Consider the following 24602-nt stretch of genomic DNA (forward strand, 5'->3'; position numbering starts at 1 on the left):
AGTGGATCACAACATATTAGGTATAAAATTAATTTGTCAATGCTCCACTTCAAAATGAGACCAAACTTTTCTATGGATGTCAGTTTGTAAGCCATGATGAAGGCCTAAATGCGGCCTGCAACATTTTTTTATATTTATATTTATATTAATTTACAATTTTTATTTTACCCAAGCCGATTTCTGGAAAACTCCCAGCCCCTGAGCAGTCAGTGATGATATGAAACAGTTACTTAAAAAAATGCAACTACTGTAGGCTTGGACTGAACCTAATTTTTCATACTTTCCTGAATTTCACCAGGGTATACGGGATATGATGATACTTGTGGTTAGATGGGAATATGAGCTGTTTTCCCTGTAGTGTCTCTATCCTCTCTGCTGTTGCCTCTGGCTGTTTACATCTCCACCACTCACAGTCAGTTCAGCTGCCTGTTGCACCACACTGACCTCTGGAGGTGCGTGATGTGCACCACATGCAAATTTGTTGAGATTTACCTGGTATACTGTAATATCATGATGCCACCCAAACCCAGCCACAACCATTAGAGGCCCTTGAGTATACAGTTATACATGTGCACACAAAATGTAAGGCTGATTGGTCCAGTAGTTTGCAAGATTAGCTGCAGACAGACAGATACACACATTCACATACATACACGTGATCAAGCATGATCCCTTCCAGGCTTACACCTGGAGATAATATATAGATTACATTTTATTTTAGCCTAAGAAACAATGTGGGGAGTCGACTGTTGTTTCATGCCTGAGCCGTGTCTTTTCCTTTTTTATGCTGCACACTCCCCAACAAGACTCAGGCCAATGCATGATCTGTCTGACCTTATTTTAAGCTAACCTTAAGATATTTTAGAAATTATTTTTGGAAGATTTTAAGATCATTTGAGGAGATTTATATTATTTTACTTGTGCACGTGCACAATGCTCTACATCCTCGGCGAGTAGTCCAACCTTATCATACTGTAATCTTTAACCTTAAACCTTAACCCTGACGTTAATGTCTCGTGGACGTTTTTTTTATATATATATATATATATATTGTGTGTGTGTGTGTGTGTTCTCAGGGTGTTTCTGGACTGTCTGATTAACCCTCTACAGGAGCAGATGGAAGAGTGGAAGAGAGTAGCCAACACTCTGGATAAAGACCACGCCAAAGGTACACAAACACAGAAACACTGTAAAGCACAGACACCATAATCAATCAGTTTAATTCAATCAATTTTATTTATAAAGCCCAATATCACAAATCACAGTTTGCCTCACAGGGCTTTACAGCATACGACATCCCTCTGTCCTTATGACCCTCGCAGCAGATAAGGAAAAACTCCCCCAAAAAAAACCTTTACCGGGGAAAAAAAAACCCTAACCCTAACCCTAACCCTAACCCAGACAAGCAATAGATGTCGTACAGAACAGATCAGCATAATAAATTAACAGTAATCCGTATGACACAATGAGACAGAGAGAGAGAGAGAGAGAGAGAGAGAGAGAGAGAGAGAGATGCAGGTAATGACAGTAGCTTACAACAACATTATTGAAAGTAATAATATTATAGTTATAGTTCTGGCTACTGTGGTACAATATGTTGAAAGTATGCATGTATGTATATGCAGTGATGTGTGTCATGTGTCTGTGTGGGTTCATGTTCATCGACCCTCTAACTGTGTGGATATTTGTTACATATCATTGGGAAACTGACCTAAAATATGTCCATACAGTTTCTTTGCATGTTTCACACTGTGTTCTCTATCTGTATGCGTGCATGTGTGTGTTTCTCTGCAGAGTATAAGAAGGCCCGTCAGGAAATCAAGAAGAGATCTTCTGACACTCTGAAGCTGCAGAAGAAGGCAAAGAAAGGTTTGTAATGTCTGTTTGGTCACTGATGAGAGATTATTATCAAGTTGAAGAAACTTCACAGTGGCGTTTGTAATAACAAGCTGTTTTGAAAGAGCTGGAAAGCTGGGAATGGTTTGTCATATTTTAATGATCAGTGGTGTTGATGTGGTGAATGGTGGTATTATTGTGGTCTTCATGGGATAAATAAATAAATCAGTGATGGTATTTCAGTGACATAACGAAGAGATGCAGTGGTGGAATGTAAGGGACTGTTCATTATCAGAGGAGTGAGGGTGTTTGGGGTGTGACTTTGTGAACTTTTTCTCACCCTGACCCTCCCCAGAGTTACAAATACTTTTCCTTGAGCCTTCCTGAAAGACCAGTGGAAATGAGAGACCCTCCCTCCACCATAAATAACCATATTTATTTATATTCACACCAAATGTCAGTGTTGGAGGTGGAGCAATGTGCAAACAGCACAGAAGGAGTGCGTACGTACCCTTTGATGAGCAAAAGCTAAAATTCTCCTCTCCTCATTCTCTTCTCCTTTCTTTTTTAAATAGGCATGTACTCATTCTTATAATTATCTTCTAAATAAGCTTTAAATATTGTTTAAGAATCCCAGAGAACAGAAACATGCACCCCTCACTCCTCTTTTCCTCTGCAAATTAATTAGGAATGACGCAATGTGGGAGATGCAAACATTATTTCAAACTGAGTTTTGGTTTAAAAAAACATGCAGAAGTGGGAAAGTTATTCGGTGTCTGTCTCCACTCAAAGTGGGCAGTTGGTGAACCCGAATCTGGCAGAGAGCTGGACGTAGACAGTGTGGTTTTACCTCAGCCTAGCTTACTTGTTGTTAAACTTAAAGGTGGGTTATTGCCTAAGTTAGTCTGGCTGTATTGAGATGTTTTAATAGCGGTTTAATTTCACAACAGTGACAAACAATGCTGAGGCTTAGGGCAAACACTTTCGTTACCTGGCTGTCCATGAAGGCAGGTCAGGAAGACATGATGCTGCTCTGCAGGGCACTTGATTTGTAGAGGTTGGAGCAGTGGCTCAACAAAAATGCAGTTGTTGGGCAAACAATAGACTTAATTGAGACTCAATTGATGCAATTGGCCAAATTTAAAAAATAAAATAAAAGAATATTAAAAGAAATAGAAAAAACATGTCTTGCAAAAAGGGCAGGTGCTCAAGCACCACCTGGGGTCTATCTGTGCACATGCCTGGTTTCTGTCTATGGTAAATGGTGCAATTTTTTGTGATTTTTATTTTATTTTTTGGTTTATTTATATAGCACAATCAGGCAACAAGGCAATTCACAGTGCTCTACATAAAACATCAATAACATAAAGACAAAGTGCAAAAGAAACACATTATGAAAGAACATTTAAATACAATAAAAGGTGCCATTTAAGAGAATAGAAAATAAAATCAAGAATGAGCCAGGTATATGATACAAGAATAAATCAGAATAAATAGATCACCACATGATTCCCGAGCGCAGCACCGCTGCTGCTCACCGCTCCCTCAGGGGATGGGTCAAATGCGGAGAACAAATTTCACACACTCAGGTGTGTGACAATCAGTGGAGCTTTAATCTTTAATCTTTAAAAGTATTTGATTTAATAATCAATAATAATAATAATAATCAATCAATAATCAATAATAAAAGACTGCAACAAACAGAAAAGAACTGAGAGTTGGTGCAGACCTGCAGTGTTCTGCGAGTTTGTTCCAGATTTGTGGTGCATAAAAACATAACACTGCTTCTCCATGTTTAGTTTTGACTCTGGGGACACAAAGTAGACCTCCCCCAAAGGACCTGAGAGATCTGCATGGTTCATACTGTAGGAGAGGGCTACATAGGCTAAGCTGCCTTTCAAATCTGTTGGCAGGTTTTGGCATTTGTAGGCTGTTATACTGTACAACCAATAAAAAGATGTCCCTCCTCTGAGTCTGAATAAATACATAAGTCTCCCCCTAGTGTCTTAAAAAGTGTTTGACATGACACCCCCATTTTGTACCACCCCTCTCATAAATAAACAGTCCCTAACTAAGTAGTTAAGTACAGTTTTGTTGTATTTCCATTTTATGCTGCTTTTTACTTCCACTCCACTACATTTATTGACCAGCTTTAGTTATTTGAAAGATTCAGATCATTAAAACTAAATGAAGTTAATAATAATTGAAGATGTATTATTATAGATTTGACGGCACAGTCACTTCTTCCACCTTTGAAGTGGTTTATAAAGTTATATCATGTTTGTTTGTTTTTTTCTTTTACCAATGACCTGCCTTCATTTTCTGTGGTGCCCCATCATGCTCTGCTCTATCCAGCTGATGTATTTGGTAAGTCACTTTCTTGCTTCTTTGCTCTTGTCCATTGTAAACAATTATTCTTTTGTTTGTTTGGAAGCTTTTCAGTGTTTACGTGTCTCTTCATCCTCAAGTATCTGTACTTTAGAACAGTTCCCCCAGTCTTTAGTCTTGTTTGGTTTAAACAAAACCATAATTGAGACATGAATATCAAAATATATATATTTGATATTATAATATATAAATGTATCAACAGAGAGATTAAACAAGACACAAAGTTCTGCTGGTTTTGTGTCATCCTGCCAGACAGAAGAGACACTTCTGTTTCTCTAACACGTTAAGCACTCTCTCACTTATCTGCTCTGCCAAAATCAGATCCAGCCCTCTTTGGTCAGCTGAAATATGTTCCCACGTTGTTTGGATGTTTGTGTGACTCATAGAACTGAAGTCTGAACATATCAAAGAGCAGAGTCACACTAAACAAGAGTCCTCAAAGGAAAAGATTTCCTCAGCTTGTTTTGTGGAAAATGTGTGACATAATCCAACCACAACAACACACAGCAGGGTGACTGACACACTACACAACAAAAATCTGGAAACACAGAGGATCATACAGACAAAGCAATAATATTATCTTTATCACAAATTTATCTGTAAGTGTCAGTATAGGAATGCTAGAGATTTGTCAGGGGCCATTTACAGTTTCTACATACCCCAGAGAGCTACGACAAGTTTTCAACTGTTAACTCAAAGATATTTAATTAACAATGATTTAAAGAAAAAAAATCCAGAAAACCTTCACATCAAACAAACTCAAACCAAAAACTGTTTCTTATTCTTAGCCACGCTGGCAGCTCTTGGGATGGCGTGTCATTTGGTGCATCCACCAATTTGTGCCAGATTGAAATATCTCAACAACTACTGGATGGCTTGCTGTGAACTTTGTTATACATATATATGTCTCCAACTGAATGTAACCCCAATTTGCAAATGTTAGCATGCTAACAGACTAAACAAAGATAGTAATACATCCTTTTAGGGCCGACGTCACAATTATGTCATTTTATTAGCTGGAGGCCAAACCTGCCTCTCCACCACAGGGCTGTAGGCTACATAGGAGTCTTTAAATGTGATCTTGTTGTGTTATTGGGAGCCAGAATAGAAGGAGTCATGGCTCAAAACCAGCCGCCACTGTCCATCAACAAAAACAAAGACAACTATGGTTAAATGTGATAAGACGAAAGGACTGGATGGAGGCCATCATCAAAAATGCTCGTACGTGCAGCACACACAGGTCAGGGAAAAAGTATTTCCTGTTGTAGGGATGAATAACTTTATGTGTATTAAGGGTTATCATGTCCATGTTGGTCGTAGAAATGGAGCGTTATGTTTCTACATGAATTAACCAACATTTAATTTAATCACACATTCACTCTGCTCGGCACTCTGCTGCTCCGTCTCCCCAGACAGAGTGCTCACACTGCGCTCTGCCACTCCCAAAATGCGGTGCTCTGGATAACTGAGCAGTACATTCAGACAGCACTCCGAATTTATGAACAGTCTAGTTTGTGCCTGAGTACGCTCCGACACTCAGAATGAGTATTTCTGAATGTTTGTATCCACTGTCACTGTTTTTCCAGCGGGGATAGTGCCACTGAAAGCAGTTGTTTTTAACCTAGACATCAGCAGCTTCTCTGGTCCTGACTGTGCAACCAAAACTGGGTATTTTCTGCCTAAACGTGATCTTTTTCTAACAATATCCAACTGGTTTTTGTGCCTAGTCCTAATCACAGCTTTGCAATGTAAACTTTCAAAGTATCCACTATGTACTCAGGTACAATTTTAACACATATAAGTGGTTTGCAGAAACATACAATGCCAACTTTTTTTTTTCTGGCTATTGGGTTGATTTTCCTCATTAAGCCTGGTATACACTCTGCGATTTTAGGCTGTCCCAGACGAAAAATGAACATTGTGAATGGAACGTGGCAATATCTTTAGTCGGGCTCTAAACAGGTGGTCCAATGTTGCACAGTGAGAGAGGTTCAAGGATGGCCGTTGTCACGGTTTTGCGATTGAAGGCAGCCTGGGATAAAATTCTGACAGTGTCAGAAATCTGGAATGACCGTCTCACTGTGTGACTGCTGCTACCAACTACGTCTACTACCCAACTAATAGAAATGCAGCATTCAGTGAGACACTGGCACTAAACCCAAACAAACAGACGGATAGCAGCTCCCCATGGAGGCAAAACATGCTAAAAGAAATGTGTGTGATTCCAGCAAAGAGGAAAACCTTGTGGAGTTGTGGCAGCAGAAGCCTTGCCTGTGTGATGTGTCCTCCAGCTCTTATCATGATCGCGTAAAGAAGGACAAAGCATGGAAGGAAATAGAGAGTTGCAGCTGCAAGATGAGCAATCTAGCAGCTAGCAAACACACACACAGACACACCGCAGTATATAGTGCCCACAAAACTTTAGGTTATTTAATAGTGTGACCCTCTGTGTTGTGCTCCGCAGTTGGAGAAGTAATAACCTGTGCAGCAGCACTCTGCATACATCAGAACTGATGTCGTACCCAAGTTTATTAGATCCAGGTCGCACAGCGTAGCTGCACTAAACTTATGATATAGCTAAAATCTCACAGTCTGTAGGAGGCTTTTAACAGAGAAATACAACCGTATGCCTTGTGAACTCAAGTTTCTTTCTTTAAACGAACTTAAAGTAGCTTAACTGCATTTTTAACACATCATAAAACGCACTTCAGACTCAACAGGAAACAAAACAAAACCATCGTAGTTCGTCTTAACACCAGTACCAGTGTCATATGTGAAAATATGCTGTTTTTGCCTGCAGTCTCTCTCTGCTATTTTTGGCCATTACTGTTTCGGAAACGTTATGTGCACTACAATAAATTACCTCAGTAGAGCACCTCTCTGTCCATTTAACTGGGGTGACTTTTAGCTCAATAGGTAGAATGCTTGCCTTACATAGATCCTTTGCGGCAACTGGGGTTCAATACCAACCTTGGGCCCTTTGCTGCATGTTACCCCCATTCTCTCTCCTTCTTTCCTGTCTCTCTCTAGCAATTCTGTAATAAGGCCAAAAGCCCTTAAAATATTTTTTGAAAGAGGAGCATCTGTATTCAAAAATCTTGCAATCAGGATTTCTAAACACCCAGGTATACCGTGATATAGCCCAAGCCCAGTGCCTGAGTACAGTCTCACAGAGCTGCTAGCATGGCTGTAGACTCATGTTGCTCAATAAATGATGTCAGCTGTTGATTAAAAATGTTATGCAATTTTCTCTTCATCAAGTAACTGACAAATAAACTAATCAGCTTAATTGTATTAATGAGGGGTTATATGTCAGTGTTATTGCTCCGCTCTACCCACTGAGCTGCAAAGAACCACAAGTAAACACCAAAACAAGTCCTCTGCTTCTAGAACAAGTCGTTCCAGTCTGATTCATTGTACTAAAACCAGCTTTATTATGAGTGGAAACAAAAGCTTTGTTGTTGTTGCCGACAACGAACTCAATGGCTTCCAGCTTTGAACTGAGCTTTTAAAACAAAATAAACAGGACCTGTGATTGACCCCAGAGGAACCTCAGATGTGGTTGAGCTGCTTTGGTCCTCCAGCCTGTGATTACAGCACAAGAAGAAACTCCCTCTGCAGAGGAATGAATGTTACGAGGAAATAAGAGATTCAAAGAGGGGAAATGAGAGGAAGAACTTGTGTTGGAATGAAATGAATGTAATGTGAGGGGGAGGAAGTTCAAAAGAGGGAAAAATGAGGGGAAACCTCTGCTGTTGGAACGAGTTCCCTTTGCATCATCTGAATGTGAGGCAGAGAAAAAAGCTATGAAAAGAGGGAACATACTTTTGTTTCCCTTTCTGCAATAATGTGATTTCTTAAAAATCTTGTGTCTGTACCTGGAGTAAAAAACTGGAGAAATCTAGCATTCCAAGCTAAATTTCTCCCAATTTAATTTTTTTTGGCCTTGTCCTGTAGATGTGTAACTTTTCACATGTACACACTGGTATGACAAAGACTTGGGGAGTGATGGGGAGTGTTGAACAATCATTACTTACTGAGGGATACTTAAACAAAAATTTAAAACTGAAATAATTGACTCTAAAACTGAAGCTAACACTAAGTACCCTCAGGCTTTATCCACACTAATACATATTAATTGAAAATGCAAAACTTTTGCTACATTTACACCTAGTGTCCACACTATTTTGTTTTTTTTCCAACCCCATAGACTTTTGAAAACACATGCTGACCCTGTTTTAGTTTGAAAACTCTGGGTTTGCCTTTTACCTTCTTTCTTCCATTGTAACTTTAGTCCACGCTGAGTAAAACCACAGTGATTTGTGTTTCCACTGTCAGTTTAGACACGTCGTGCCATGCTAAGCCGTGCAGGAGATAGACCTTCTAGGCCAGACCACCTGCACTTAAGTGGGTAGTGGTGACATCTTGCTGACCACAGCCGAACCCCAACAACCACGCAGACTCTCCCCCAAACAAGTCATGTGTGTTGTGAGACTCTACTCACCTCTGTCTGCGGGAGACCAGACCAAAGCGATAACACCAACTCCCACATATACTTGATGGGGTCTCATGAGTCACAATGTGTCCTTTCCTGCTAGCAGCTGCTGTGAAATTAGATTCAGCATTTTATAATGCTACTGTTGCAGGCATGCGCAGGAGGCAAGCTATAATTCCAGTGATTTGTGACTTTTCCTGTGTCCAGCAACATTATCAGCCCTGCGTTGCCATTGTTGTTCTTTCTCTGTAGTATACTCTGCAACAAGGCAACCAATCACCGAGTAAACACTGCTTCCTGTTTACATCAACACATGCATACCCATGATATGTGTGTTCAGGCTTGTTACAATGGAGATTATTTTTGAAATGTCTGTGTGGACTAAGATTGTTTGGTCACTGTTTGATATTTACTTAAGGGGGTGTGAGGCAACGCTTGATTAAATCTTGATCGATTAATGATCTGGCTTTCAGACATTTGGATGGATTTCTGGCTGGTCAGATATTTTGGTCAGCTGTCTGCAATTTGAGCAGTACTTTGATCCGATTTCCCAACATGGCCACTTTGAAAAGATCTGTTATAAGCTGCAGTGAGCTTGTTTTATTATCAGTGTTGTAAACTGCAGCTTGTTTTAGTTTTATTGAAGTAGTAGTTTACAAGCGGTGGCCACTGAGTCAGACTTAACTGTGACAGAAATACACTTCAGACCATATTGTCTGCATCCTCCAGCAGTCTGCATGTCCACATTCTTCTTACTTTCTATTCAGAGAAGATTTGCACAAAGTAGTGAATGAAACCTTTACTGTTTCAAGGGGAATTTGCCTTGCACAAATCCACAAGGAGTGAGAAAGAGAAAACAAAGAGTATCAAAGAACATATCAACAACAACACATAACATAAAACAAGCATCATTTAAAAAAGCATCATAAAACATCCTAAAAAAGCATCATCACTGGGGAACTGATAAAAGGACATTAAGTTCAAGAAGTGCCAGTTCCAGACTTGTGATCAGAGCTATTAAGTAGCTGAATGCTGCTAGGGCAGACTATAGCTTCACCCTGAAGGTGTGAATGCATATTCAGACCACAGAGGGTGCAGATGATCTGCTGTGATCTCATGGGCTGGATTGATTGTGTACTGGTCTATCATATGAGTAATACTGCACAATGGTTCTCCATTTCTTCCCTCCTAGTTTAACAGCCCTGTCCAGCTTATTCTTGTTTTGTACAGGCAATGCCCCCCCATCTCCACTTCCCCAGGGGCGTAAACATAGACAGTGCAGGCAGGGCAGTTGCACTGGGGCCCATGGTTGAGGGGCCCCAACTATGTTAGGCAGAAAATGAGCCCTTGTTAGTTTGTCACCTTAGAAATATGCCTGTGTTCGAAGAAAAACTCACATTTAATTGAAAATGGTGCCATGTGCTTTTTATGCCTTTGAAAAGCAAACCCATCTCCATCATGGTTTTTTCTTTTTTTGTAAAATAGCCAGTAGCAATCATTACACTCTTTTACTGTTAGAATACAGTGTGACATGTTTTGGTGGGTGGGGATTAGCTGGGGGCAAAACAATTCTCCACAGACATTAGCTAGCGCTAGCTAGCAAGTTCTGTTGGCATGTTTTGAAAAACAGAAGAAGATGATACGAGTGGTGCATTCAGAAATACTCATTCTGAGTGTCGAAGCACACTTTGGCACAAATTGGACTGTTCGTAAATTCGGAGTGTTGTCTTAATGTACCGTTCAGTTATCCAGAGCACCACACTCTTGGAGTGGCAGACCGCACTCTGGACATTCTGTCTGAGGAGATGGAGCAGCAAAACACAGTGGAGTGAATGTGTGATTAACTAATCCCTCCGTTAATTCATATACAGATACAACACTTTGTTCCTTCGACCAACAGGGCTCTCATTTTAGCGCAGAATGTCAGACTTAATTTACCAACACACCATAGGGCAGCTGTGGCTCAGAGGTAGAGCCGGTCGTCCACCAATCAGAAGATCAGTGGTTGACCCCCGGCTCCTCCAGGCTGCATGTCGAAGTATCCTTGAGCAAGATACTGAACCCCAAATTGCTCCCGTTGATGCTTCCATTGGTGTGTGAGTGTGTTAAAAACTGAGTAGCAGGTGGCACCTTGTATGGTAGCTTCAGCCACCAGTGTATGAATGTGTGTGTGAATGTGACTCGTAGTGTAAAAAGTGCTTTGAGTGGTCGGATGACTAGAAAGGCACTATACAAATGCAGGTCCATTTACCATTTACTGTTTCAGGTCACTCACTCTCTGGGACCGTGAGTGTTAACTGAATAAGTAAACACTGATCAACGTGACCAGACTGGCCAACCCGTATGCTCCCATTCAGTGGATGGATGATATCACACTTTGTGGTTGATTATGCCAATCTTACAAAGGAGGACGACATTTGAAGGGTTTCCTCCAGTTTGTTTTGCTGTCGCGCTAACGTTAGCTGATGCACTAAAAAGTTAGCATCATGGAGTAATCCAATATTCCTCTTAATACCTCCCCAATTTCTGATGAGGTGGACAAGATAACCCTTAATACACATAAGGTTATTCATCCCTACAACAGGAAATACTTTTTCCCTAACCTGATATGAGTTGTGCGCTGCACATGTGAGCATTTTTGATGATCACCTCCATCCAGTCCTGGCATTTTATCACATTTAACCATAGTTGTTTTAAAATTAAAAATTGAATGAACATTTAAGTTTTGAGCCATTACTCCTTCGATTCTGGCTCCCAATAGCACAACACGACGACATTTTAAGACTCCTGTGTAGTCTAAAACCCTGTGGTGGTGAACCGAGTTTTGCCTCGCAGCTAATAAAATGACGTCATAATGACGTCAGCCGTAATAAAATATATGCTTGCTTTACAGTAACTATTAATATGTACAAAAACAAAAGATTCAATTAAACATAATTATTTTTTTCTTTGGTATTTTTGTCCTATACATTTGTCCCATATATATGTGATGATGATTTCTGGGTCATATGTATGTTGGTGTTATCCAGTGTCAACTCTCTATTTGATCATGTGACAATAAGGATGCAGTCACACTGGCGCTATTTGGTCCGCTTTAAACGAACCCTGGTCCGCTTCCACGATTAATTCAGTTCGTTTGGAGTGGTGTGGACGGTCATTCGAACTCTGGTGCAGACCAAATGAGCAAACCCTGGTCCACTTCAAAACTGGGGGTCTCGGTTCACTTGCAAGTGAACCCTGGTGCAGTTCACTTACAGTGGGACATGCATAGGTTAGGACATGCATACGGACTATCCAGCAAACCAAAGAGAGGAAGTGACATTGAGCATAGTGCATTTTTGGTAGAAAAAATAACAAAGCCAGAAGTGCGAACCGGGAGAAGCAGAGGTAAAAAAAAAAAAAAAAAAGAAAGTTTGTTGCCTCGCCTGCTGCTCATACTGGGCAGCCTTTGTGAAAAAACATTTAGGTTTGAAAACCAAGGTAAAAACAGAAACCCCAAGACTGCATAAATTTGGTGTTGCTCCATTGTTTTTGTGGTGACCAAGCCGGCTGAAGGGGATGGATTTCCATTTTCGGTCCAGGCCAATGATGGGTTTTCTTCTTCCTCATGCTTTTTTTCTTCCTGGTCAGTGGTCGTTTCGGACAATACCGCCCCCAAATGAGCAGCTGTTGTAACTGTGAGACGTTGTGCAGGGGGTTTGGTCCGCTTTAAAAAGTGCAGTGTGAAAGTGAACCGAACCAAATGAAGGTGTGAAATTTTTCACCATTCCCCACCCAATCGAACCGAGTCCCCCTGACTATCCTGATGTGAATGCGCCCTAAGATTATATGGTAGATAGTTTAGGCACATAACAAGTGTGGTGTTACATACATAACACCAGTATACTGTGAGTAAAGCTCTTGTGACACAGGACCTTTATTCACGTGATGCTGCCTTACTTTAGTTAACATTGTTGAGGGTGGTTTGTTTGATCCTAATAAATGAGCTGTATAAGTTGCGAGCGCCTTGATAATGTCCAGTGTGAGCATTATAGTCAGTTGTTCTGGTCGTGCAGAAACGTAGATTAAAAGAATAGAACAGATTAATAAAAATGTGTCCTCCCAGTTTCTATAGGTTATGGTTCCAAAATAAGGTCAGAGAATGCCAACCTCCTGCATGTGTACTTGGATTTCAACAGTTACAGCTGTCCATGTGAACACATCTGATTTTTTGCATAACTTGGATTCCTGTGTGCATGTAGATGTGCTGACTGAGAGCAGGGCAGAGAGAAGAGGAAGAAGAGACATAAAAAAGTTGGACACAAAAAAAGAAAGAAGAGGAAGGTGGAGAGATGAAGGACAAGAGAGACACAAACAGAGAATGTGAGATGGGTCTTCGGCCCTCCAGATCATGTTGCTTGAATTGCTTGAAACCAGAAATGACATTCCTGTCCGTAGGAGAATCTCTTTCCTCTGTGTATCAGTGAAGCCTGGAGTTTTCTCTCCCATCTATCAGGCCAACCACAGGACCCGGCCTTGGATCTCACTGGAGGAATAAAGAACTTTAATTACATGTTTATGTCTGTCCAGAAGAGCAGACGATGGGATTACCAAATGATCGTTTCTCAGAGAAAAAAAAAAGTCTTCCCCAAAACATGCCTGAAATCAATAAAGAAGCTAAAAAGTGAAATGATGAGTGGATAATAATTTAATTTAATTTCTTGCTTCTTAAATGTGATGTCATCAGAGAAAACAAAGTGCCACTTTTGGCTCTGTGGAAGTCCAACCAATTTTAGTGGTATGAGACAGAAAAACCACCCAATTGCCAGGATAAATCTTGGTATTGGACATCTCAGCAAACCACAAATTTCATCCTAACATGTCTGAGATAAAAGAACAACTAAAGTCATTCACAGATTTGTCACATTTTTACATGATTATGTAGTGGATATTTTAAAACTTTACTTTTTTTTCTCAATGATGTTGTGGTTAACATGTGGTCAGGTGCAAAATCCACTCAGTTATGGTTAGAGAAAGATCATGTTTTGGCCTAAAATACCCACTTTTGGTGACACAATCCCGGCTGGAAATGCTCTGTATCTTTGTAAAAAAAAAACAAAAAACTGGCACCCACATTAAGTGGCTAAAAAGCTGCTGGAAACTATTGGGTTTGTTGTTTGTTTAAACAGTGGTCTGCAGCTTGCCCGGCATCTCGCCTAGGTGACACACCATCCACCATCCCCTACACCTCCCGATGACAAAGTCATCTTATATACTATTAGAAACGTGGATATTATATGTATGAAATGTACAAAATGTAGCGAATCCCGCATTGTCCATCCATCCATCCATCCATCCATCCATTTTCATCTGCTTATCTGGGGCTGGGTCGCGGGGGCAGCAGGCCGAGCAAAGCACCCCAGACGTCCCTCTCCCCGGCAATGCTTTCCAGCTCCTCCTGGGGGACCCCAAGGTGTTCCCAGGCCAGACGAGATATGTAATCCCTCCAGCGTGTTCTGGGTCTGCCCCGGGGCGTCCTACCAGTGGGACGTGCCTTGGACACCTCCAGCGGGAGGCGCCCAGGAAGCATCCTAGTCAGATGCCCGAACCACCTCAACTGACCCCTTTTGACACGAAGGAGCAGCGGCGATGTCTGAGTTCCCTCCGGATGTCCGAGCTCCTCACCCTATCTCTAAGGCTAAGCCCAGCCACCCAGCGGAGGAAACTCATTTCCACCGCTTGTATCCGCGATCTCATTCTTTCAGTCACTACCCAGAGTTCATGACCATAGGTGAGGGTTGGGACATAGATGGACCAGTAAATTGAAAGCTTTGCTTTCCGGCTCAGCTCCCTCTTCACCACGAAGGACCGGCGTAGCGCTGATAAGTAATGCCTGCACTAATAATGTGAGGTGTGTGTGAGCTGGATGCCAGCGGCCGTTTGGTTTTGTAGAGAAAACTCTTAATTCTTTGATGTAGGTTTAAGGTCTTGTTTTGAAGGAGTGTCAGAGTGTTTGCTGTCTCTGCAGCTGAAGTGAATTTACACTCTCACAACTAATAGTCTGTCCTGTGTCTCTGAAGCCTGAAACTTCTCATTTTTCTTTCTCACTTACTTTTAATATCTGGATAATGATAGACTGCACTAGAGCAGTGGTTCCCAACTGGTGGGTCGCAAGTCCATTCTGAATGGACCACAAGTGACTCACAAACGTGTCAAGTTTGTGCACACTTCATTTTTCAGTACAGTAAATTTTCCAGCTTAGAGTTTTTATTTTGAAGTACAGTTTCCTGCTATAGAGTATCTTTAAATAATTAGATCAGACCTCTGCCGGGGGCTCTGGGGATTCCTCCTCTGGTACTTTTTATAAACAAGCAATAGTCTGACGCTTTTTTGCACTCTGGCACCTTATTTGCACCGAAAGTACAAATAAAATCCAGTGTGAATCAGTTCATTTTCATTGTGAATTAGGAAACGATCAGTTGGCCACCTATTGACATCCTATTACGGGCCAGATTTGTTTTTGTTTTTTTTTAACATCACTTCATTCAATTTATTCAAGTTCATTATCATCAAGGGACTGTAACAAACAAAGTAAAGCAAAGCAAAAAGGACAAATATTGTTTAGTTTTTTGCTTTTCAGATGTGACAATTTGCTGCTTTTCTTTTTTATACATTCATGGTACAAATATTAAAAAGGGTCACAGAATATAAGTACCTAGGTAATTGGTTAGATGATAAGTTAACCTTTAAATATCATGTTTCCAAGCTGGTGACTTCTTTACAAATGAAAATTATTTTATAGAAATAGACTCTCCTTTCCGCTGCATTGTAGAAAGATGCTTGTTAGGGGAACTTTTTTTATCAGTCTTAGATTATGGTGATATTTTATGCATGCACACCTCAGCTGCCACTCTGAGGCCCCTGGACTCTGTGTATCATTCTGCCTTAAGACTCATCACTGGAGATAGACACCCATCGTTTTGATTTCTATGCCAAGGTTGGGTGGCCCTCTGTCTGTGTAAAATGTGAGACACTGAGTTTTTATTTATTTATAAAGCTCTTATCAGTCTTTTACTTTCTTATGTCAGTTCGATGCTACAGTCAGGTCCATAATTATTTGGACAATGATACAGTTGTCATCATTTTGGCTCTGTACACCACCACAATGGGTTTTAAATGAAACAATGAATACCTGCTTAAAGTGCAGACTCTCAGCTTTCATTTAAGGCTTTTTTCAAAAATGTAGTATGAACCGTGTAGGAATTACAACCATTTCTTCACACAGTCCCCCAACTTTAAGGGCTCATAAGTATTTGGACAAACTAACATAATCATCAATTATACAGTCAGTTTTAATACTTGGTTGCAAATCCTTTACAGTCAATGACTGCCTGAAGTGTTGGACACATAGACATCACCAGATGCTGGGTTTCTTCCCTGGTGATGCTCTGCCAGCCCTTTACTGCAGCCATCTGCACTTCCTGCTTGTGTTTTGGGTGTTTTGCCCTCAGTTTTGGCTTCAGCAAGAGAAATGCATGCTCAGTTGGATTCAGGTCAGATGATATGACTTGACCATTGCAGAACATTCCACTTCTTTGCCTTAAAAATGTCTTTGGTTGCTTTTGCAATATGCTTCAGGTCAATGTCCATCTGCACTGTGAAGCATCGTCCAATGAGTTTTGAAGCATTTGGTTGAATCTGAGCAGATAATGGTGCCCCAAACACTTCAGCTTTCATCCTGCTGCTCTTGTAAGCAAGACAAGACTTCACTAGAATAAATACAGAGGGTTTATCACAAGATGCAAACCATTGGTTAGCCTTAAAAATGGAAGGCCAGATTAGAGTTTGTCAAAAACCATCTAAAAAGCCTGTACAGTTGTGGAACAGCATACTATGGACAGATAAAACAAAGATCAACTACCAGAATGATGGGAAGCCAAGAGAAGGAAGAAGGGAAGGAACTGCTCATGATCCAAAGCACACCACCTCATCAGTGAAGCATGGTGGAGGTACTGTTATGTCATGGCCATGTATGGCTGCCAGTGGAACTGGTTCTCTTGTATTTATTGATGATGTGACTGCTGACAAGAGCAGCAGGATGAAAGCTGAAGTGTTTGGGGCACCATTATCTGCTCAGATTCAACCAAATGCTTCAAAACTCATTGGACGATGCTTCACAGTGCAGTTGGACATTGACCTGAAGCATACTGCAAAAGCAACCAAAGACATTTTTAAGGCAAAGAAGTGGAATGTTCTGTAATGGCCAAGTCATATCATCTGACCTGAATCCAACTGAGCATGCGTTTCTCTTGCTGAAGCCAAAACTGAGGGCAAAACACCCAAAACACAAGCAGGAAGTGCAGATGGCTGCAGTAAAGGGCTGGCAGAGCATCACCAGGGAAGAAACCCAGCATCTGGTGATGTCTATGGGTCCAACACTTCAGGCAGTCATTGACTGTAAAGGATTTGCAACCAAGTATTAAAACTGACTGTTTAATTGATGATTATGTTAGTTTGTCCAAATACTTATGAGCCCTTAAATTCGGGGGACTGTGTGAAGAAATGGTTGTCATTCCTACACGGTTCATACTACATTTTTGAAAAAAGCCTTAAATGAAAGCTGAGAGTCTGCACTTTAAGCAGGTATTCATTGTTTCATTTAAAACCCATTGTGGTGGTGTACAGAGCCAAAATGACGACAACTGTATCATTGTCCAAATAATTATGGACCTGACTGTATATCTAGTTTTCATATGTACACCTGCAACGTGGAACAACATGCAGAACAATTTAAACCTTTCTCAATTTTATCCATAGGGCAATTCAAATCTTTAATTGTATCATATTTTACTCATATGTGGTCCTGTTTTACCTGATTAATGTGCTCTGCATTTTAAGAGTTTTTATTTATCATTGATGCTTTAATTTATTTATTTTTCAATATTTTTAATTGTGGTTTTATTGCTTTTTACTTCTAATTGCCACTTTTATGTAAGTTTCTCTTTGTTTTTTTCTGTGTCTAAGTGCTTTTAATTTATATTGTTTTATTTGGCTACATTGTAAATGAGGTCTCTACCTCAATGTATTTCCAAGTTAAAATAAAGGTTGAATGAATGAAAGTAATTTGAAGATATCACTTTTGGCTCTGGGACATTTTGAAAAAAAAAAAAGTCTTAACTTTTCTCCTAGATTTGTTGATGAAATGATTTTTCACTTTTTGCTAACATTTTTTTTTTAGAGAAAATGATTATCACTAAAATTGAAAAAATAATGTGGTTCTTCATTTATGATGTAAATAATTATTAGTTGCAGCCCATTCAGAAATCTTATTTCATTTTTATGTGAAACTTAAGCTTGTTTTTTTTTTTTTTTTTTTTTTTTGTGACACCTTTTCATTTATCCAGCGTGGATTCTCTTAGACTTTATATATTTTATGTATGTGTTTTATGTAATTACAAGTGTGTGTGTGTGTGTGTGTGTGTGTGCAGGCCGCGGGGACCTCCAGCCTCAGCTGGACAGCGCCATGCAGGATGTCAGTGATAAGTACCTGCTGCTGGAGGAGACAGAGAAGCAGGCAGTGAGGAAGGCACTGGTGGAGGAGAGGAGCCGCTTCTGCTACTTCGTCTCCATGATGAAGCCCGTTGTGGTCAGTCACACCTCTGTTTACACACACACACACACTGACTACACGTATAAATAAAACAGCAACTCTATGAACTGGACTGTGGCTGTTCAGAGTTAATGCTTCACCAACAGTTTCTCTTCTGAGAAAACACCTGCAGACCTGAGAGGTGGTTTGTAGTTTACATATTAATGGAGGTCAGCAGCTTGTAGTTGGGTTGGAATCTTCTCCTACATCGTGATCCAAACACTTGCTGCTTCTCCAAAACATGGCTGCATACAGAGCTTCAGTACTGTAGTAGTATTGCTGCAGAGTTTGGAGCCTGCTGATGAATCTGTGTGTCATCAGGAGGAGGAGATGTCCATGCTGGGGGAGATCACTCACCTCCAGACTCTGACAGACGACCTGAAGACACTAACCATGGACCCTCACAAGCTGCCCGCCTCCAGCGAGCAGGTACAACACATCCCCTCACCTGCATCTGTTACATTATTATGTTGTTCAGAGGTTCCCTGGAGTCTCCTCTTTCTGTCTCTTTGCAGGTAATTGTCGACCTTAAGGGCTCTGAGTGTGCCTGGTCCTACCAAACTCCGCCCTCGTCACCAAGCACCACCGTATCCAGGAAGTCAAGCATGTGCAGGTTGGTTACCATGGCTACTGAAACTTCCCATTATCTCAGCAAACCTCCCAAACAAGCTGAAACATGTCATTTTACCCTGCCTGTCATCTGCTGCCTCCCTGTGGTCCATGGGTGGAACTGCTGGTTTATTTTTTAGTAGTTGAATTTTGTTGTACTCAGAGTAGTGAACTACATTCCTTTCTGTTGTATTAATATTTAAGGGGAGTTGCAACTGATGCATTTCTTTTTCTACTTTAACACTGTTGAATCCTGATCGGTATAATTCCAGTAGTTTCTTCATGGCAGCTATTTTTGGTGTGAGTTGTCAAGTGTTTGAGATAGCAGCTGTAGAGATGTCTGACTCCTTTCCAGTATAAGAAAACTAAATGGCACTCGGCTTGTGGTTGTTCACAGCACCAAAACAATACATTAAAAAAAACTCAACATCAATGTCTCTTTCCAGAAATCATGATCTGGTTACTCAAGATAATCTACACACCTTATTGTGAGCAGTTTCATGTAAAAATGAAGGAAAAAAAAGAAAGAAGTGTGCATCCACTAATGGACAAGAGGCTTGTGCACATTGCAGTGCGAGATGTAAATATTAAGGGCCAGGACACATGCAACGCCTTTTACCACCTGGAAAACATGACGTCAGGTGCTGGGTCTTACACTTGTGCCAGCTTTCAAGAGTGTGGAGGCAGGTTGCTTCTGAGGTCGCTAAGTGACCATAACCAGAACTGTATCATAGCCCACTTATCAGAAGTCCTGAGTGCACAGCTGATCTTCTTTCAGGCGCTGTTTCTTAATTCAATTAAATTTTATTTATAAAGCCCAATATCACAAATCACAATTTGCCTCAGAGGGCTTAGGAAGGAAAAACTCCCCCCAAAAAAGTGTGTATTGGACCTAAAATATTATCTGTGGGACAGATTATTGTTAATTGTAAAGTTTCGTCATCTAAAACACTTGCCACACATCCCTGCTCAGCTCAGCCTTAGTAGTCTTTTTCACGCTTGGGTTAATACATGTATGTATTTCCCAAGCTATTAAGAGACGTTATCAAAAACATTAACTTATTGGTAATCAACCTTTGGTAAAACTGAGTGACCTCTCCATACAGACCTGGTGACCTGACCATACAGTAGAACCATCTCACATTTTCTACCTTGAATTGACTCCCATGTCATCCTTCCCCTCTCCATCCTACAGCAGCCTCAACAGTGTGAACAGCAGTGACTCTCGCTCCAGCGGCTCACACTGCCACTCCCCAACCTCCCATTTCCGTTACCGTGCCTCCTCCTCCTCTTCCTCAGTGCTCCCCCAGCAGACACCAGCCCGCCTCTCCTCGGTCTCCTCCCACGACTCTGGCTTCATCTCCCAGGACGCCTTCCAGTCCAAATCACCATCACCCATGCCCCCAGAAACCTCACAGGTAAGGAAATACCTAAAACACTGAAAAACAAACTTATTAGCTGAATAAGAAAATTGGACACGTGAAAAATGTACACTCTTTCCCAACCTCCAAGCAGGAAACTGGACGATAAGCTTTATACCTTTAGCCCTTTACTTAGATTTTAAGACCTCAATGCCACTTCTAATCAGTAGCTTACATCAGCAACAGACTTGAACTACCATTTACTGTACACCGATTGTAAGACAGTACAACTAAATAGCAAACAAACATAACAAAATATAGTATAACAAAGAAAGTCAAGACAAAGTATAGTATGCCATAAAAATGTTGTTTAAAAAAAAAGTCTTAGTATTGAATTGCATTAAACATTATAAAAAGTCATAGAATAAGATGCCTTTAACTAATCATAAAAGTCAAAGTGTGCTATGTCATAAAAAAATCATAATCAAGTCATAGTAAAGTATGTCACAAAAAATCATGCAAAGTCATAGAATACTATGTCATAAAAAAAATTATAAAAAGTCAAAGTTTAGTATGCATTAAAAATCATGAAAAGTCATAGTATAATTTGTCATAAAAATGTATGGACAGTTATAGTATATTGTTATTGTTATTATTGTTGTAAAGTTGGTGTTAAAGTGCCAGTGTGTAATATTTGGCATGGTTTATTGTCAATCTGAATCAATCTGAATCTGAATATTCTACCCATTAATATGTTTATACAAGTGTATATAGCTATAAAATAAAATTCGTTTGGTTTACGTAGCCTTATAATTATGCTTTTATATATATATATATATATATATATATATATAGCAAGGGCCTTGCTTTAGAGAGATCGCCATCTTGCGCCGCCATGTATGTACGGCAGACCGAGTGGACAATCCAGCCAGCCAGAGAACGCGTTTCGCGTGTATAAATAAACCAACGAAGACAGCGGAAGGAAGGAAGAAGGAGGAGGAAACAGCAGAGAGTGTTAGTAGTTCGTCGATAGAGAGTAGTGAAAAGTTTTTTTAGTTATAAAGTTTGCGAATGGACCACACTTACCACGCAACAGGAGAGAATGAACCCGAACCGTCATCTGCGAGGAAAAGAAGACGCAGCTTCACTCCTTGTGATGCACTCTCTGCGGCGCTTTTCCTCCTGATGATATATCTCCCAACAATGGTAGCACCGAATCCCATAATGTGCATTCAGCCTCTCTTCTCACCCGCTCAGCATCAAACACATGGAGTTCCTCATCTGTATGCTCCGGCTCAAACAGATATGGCTCTGGGTCTGTGTCTGCTACAAGAAACTCTTCAAAATCGCGTTCAAAGTCGTCCATTGCAGCTACTATATTCCGGAGATATCGCTAGGCTAAATAAACAGCTGAGCTCTGTTTACCGGCTACCCTATCAGTCAGTGTGCGGGCTGGAGATTGGTGGAGCAGAGAGGGGAGGGTGTCCCCACTGAGTATGGTAAACGAGTATGTGTGTAAAGTTATGAAGTGTGTCTGTTACGCTAGAAGAGTCAGAGTTTGGGATGGAGTGGAGTGTTACCGGAGTTTCTGGAGTGCTCAAATAAATGGGCCTTTTTCCCGAACGCTCCTCTGGTCTCCTGCTCGTGAGGGATTCATTACAATAACATGGTTTAGATTTCTAAATAAACATTCACCTCGTCGCTAGATAGACCTACTCCTGAAAAAGTCGTGCGCAAGGCTTTTTGTCCCTACAAGGCCACCGTCATTTACCCGACAGGAGGGGTGAGCGAGTGAGCCCTGCAATCTAGAATTTGACCACTGATGTCACTGTTTTCAACCCATTTTACACACTGGGCCTTTAAAGTATTTATTAAAACCTCACAAAAAGTCATAGTATATTATGCCAATGGAAATCATAAGAAAATCTACTTATATTATCTCACAAAAAGAAATCACAAATTTATAGTAAGATGTACCATTTACAATCATAAAAAACATAATATGTATGCTATGTAAAATGATTTGAAAAAGTCACTGTAAAATATGCCCTAAGAATCATAAAAAGTCATGATATGTCATTTTAAGAAAAAACATTTTTGAAAAAAAGTGTAGTATAGTGTGTGTAGCATACTAGAAAGGATTAATTAAAATTTTCATAATATACTGTGTCATAAAAAAGGTCATTTTAAAAAAAGTCTTGGTGTAGGATGTCATAAAAAATCATTAAAATGTAATTGATTTTATGTCGGAAAAGTTTCACGAAAAAAACAACAACAAAAAAATCTTATAGTTTGTTGAAAAATTTCATCATAAAATGTCATAGTATAGTATGTCAAAAGAAGAAATTAAATTAAAATATTAAAAGATGTCATATTATAGTATGCCATAAAAAATTAATCAAAAAATGTCATAGCATAGTTAGTTAAAACATTTCACCAAAAAATGTCATATAATAATATGTCATAAAATTTTCATCAAAAAAATGCCCTAGTATTTCAAAAGAATTCACTAAAAGATGTCATAGAATAGTATGCTCTAAAAATGTCATCAAAAAATATCATAGTATAATATGGCAAAAAAATGTCATCTTAAAATGCCATGGTATAGTAAGTTGAAACATTTCCCTAAAACATGTCATAGTATAGTATGCATTAAATTTTTTGTTGAAAATGTCATAGTATAGTGTGTTGAAAACTTTCACTAAAAGATGTCATCGTTTAGTATGTTGAAAAATTTCATCAAAAAATGTCAAAGTATAGTGTGTCGAAAAATGTCATTAAATTACGTCATAGAGTACTATGCCCTAAAAATGTCATCAAAAAATATCATACTGTAGTACAGTATGTTAAAAAATGTCACTAAAAGATGTCATAGTATAGTATGTTGAAAAAATTCCAAAAGAATGACATAGTATGGTATGTCATTAAAATTTCATTGAAAGAGTCATAGTCAAGTACAGCCATAATTTTTTTAATCAAAAGTCATATATTAGTATGTCATAAAGATGTCATTAAAACATGTCATAGCATAGTGGGTCAGTAAAATATCATTAAAAACGTCATAGTATGGTATGTCACGAAAAAATGATAAAGTCATAAGAAATGTCAGGAAATAAGTAGGAATATACTATTCCATTACCAAGACCTCAGACCAAAATACATATTGGGAATTTTTGGCACGTACATAACCCAAAACAATAGTCAAGGACATCTCATTGTTTGTAGGAGTTTTAGGCTTAATTTTAAATTTTCAGGCTCATGACTTTAAAGCTGGATTAAAGAAGTCCAGCATGTTGTCAGTAAGTTCAGGACTTTTCAGGTGATACCATACCATAACCTTTGACATCCATCCCACGCCTAACTTCAATCTTAACCTAAGCCTAAACAAACCCCCTGTCTATGATGTATATTCTGTGCACTTATCACAGTCCTCAGCTTCTCACTCCACCTCCTGAACCTGCCTCTGCTTCATTTACCACTTCTTTGTGCTGCAGCAGCTGTTTATGTTGTTTTAATTCTTTTGCTTGGCCAACATTGTGCTGAACTGATATTAACACTGACGTGCTGTTTTTATTAATAACTTGTTTCATGCTTCTGCCTTCCTTTTTCTGTCTGTTTATCTCTCTCTTGGTTTATTTGGCTGCCCCTCTGTGTGTGTGCTTTGCATGGCTGTGCTGCAGTCGTGTGTCTCTCCTTTATCTGAGGAGCCTTCTTCTTCCTCCTCCTCTTCCTCACCCTCACACAACGAGCCCCACTCTGGGCTACAAGAGGTGAACATCTACACGTGAAAACACACACACACACACACACACACACACACGTCTGTAAGGTTTGAGGATCAGTCAAGCCAGTGTCACACACTCTGGTCTCTTGTTATTTTGTGCTATGAAGTGCATGGAGTTTAGAGCATCAATTCATTTTCAGAATAGTGTTGATTGCTCCTGCTACATATAGCACCTCCACATCCACTCCTGTGCATTATGTTTTTTTCACATCCTCAACAGTCATTTGTCATCTTTGTTTTTTTAATTGTTTTTCTGCTTCTTCTTCATCCACTCACCTTCAGTTGTCAAATGGTTTTGACCATCACGCTGCCCTCTGTCTGCACGGAGTGGTACTACAGGCCCAGGACACCCACCTCCAACCTCCATACTTCACCTACTCCTCCTCCACCACCACCTCTCCTATTTCCTTGCCCTCCTGTTCATCTGTGTCTCCCACATGGTCATGGTGTCGCTCTGGCTGTGGCCAGTCAGGAGAGTTCCTGCCTCTCAGTCCCCCAGGG

At 40.1% G+C, this 24602-nt stretch overlaps 1 protein-coding gene across 6 annotated transcripts in view; it reads left to right on the plus strand.

Annotated features, from left to right (window-relative positions):
* The window catches only part of LOC117263843 (protein MTSS 1-like), a 125341-nt gene that overhangs the window by 94615 nt on the left and 6124 nt on the right, over positions 1–24602 (plus strand). The window contains exons 5-13 of one of the 6 annotated variants that reach the window (XM_078176057.1): positions 1077–1168; positions 1795–1869; positions 4192–4203; positions 18187–18344; positions 18669–18776; positions 18863–18960; positions 20152–20374; positions 23998–24087; positions 24384–24602. The exon at positions 24384–24602 is cut by the window's right edge and continues 39 nt beyond it. In XM_078176057.1, coding sequence (XP_078032183.1) covers positions 1077–1168; positions 1795–1869; positions 4192–4203; positions 18187–18344; positions 18669–18776; positions 18863–18960; positions 20152–20374; positions 23998–24087; positions 24384–24602 — 1075 coding nt within the window. The remainder of the gene's footprint in view (positions 1–1076; positions 1169–1794; positions 1870–4191; positions 4204–18186; positions 18345–18668; positions 18777–18862; positions 18961–20151; positions 20375–23997; positions 24088–24383) is intronic. The other 5 variants (XM_033637510.2, XM_078176058.1, XM_033637512.2 and 2 more) reach the window with 5 other exon arrangements.

The sequence above is a fragment of the Epinephelus lanceolatus genome, chromosome 16 (assembly GCF_041903045.1).
Source record: "Epinephelus lanceolatus isolate andai-2023 chromosome 16, ASM4190304v1, whole genome shotgun sequence".
Lineage (NCBI taxonomy): Eukaryota > Metazoa > Chordata > Actinopteri > Perciformes > Serranidae > Epinephelus > Epinephelus lanceolatus.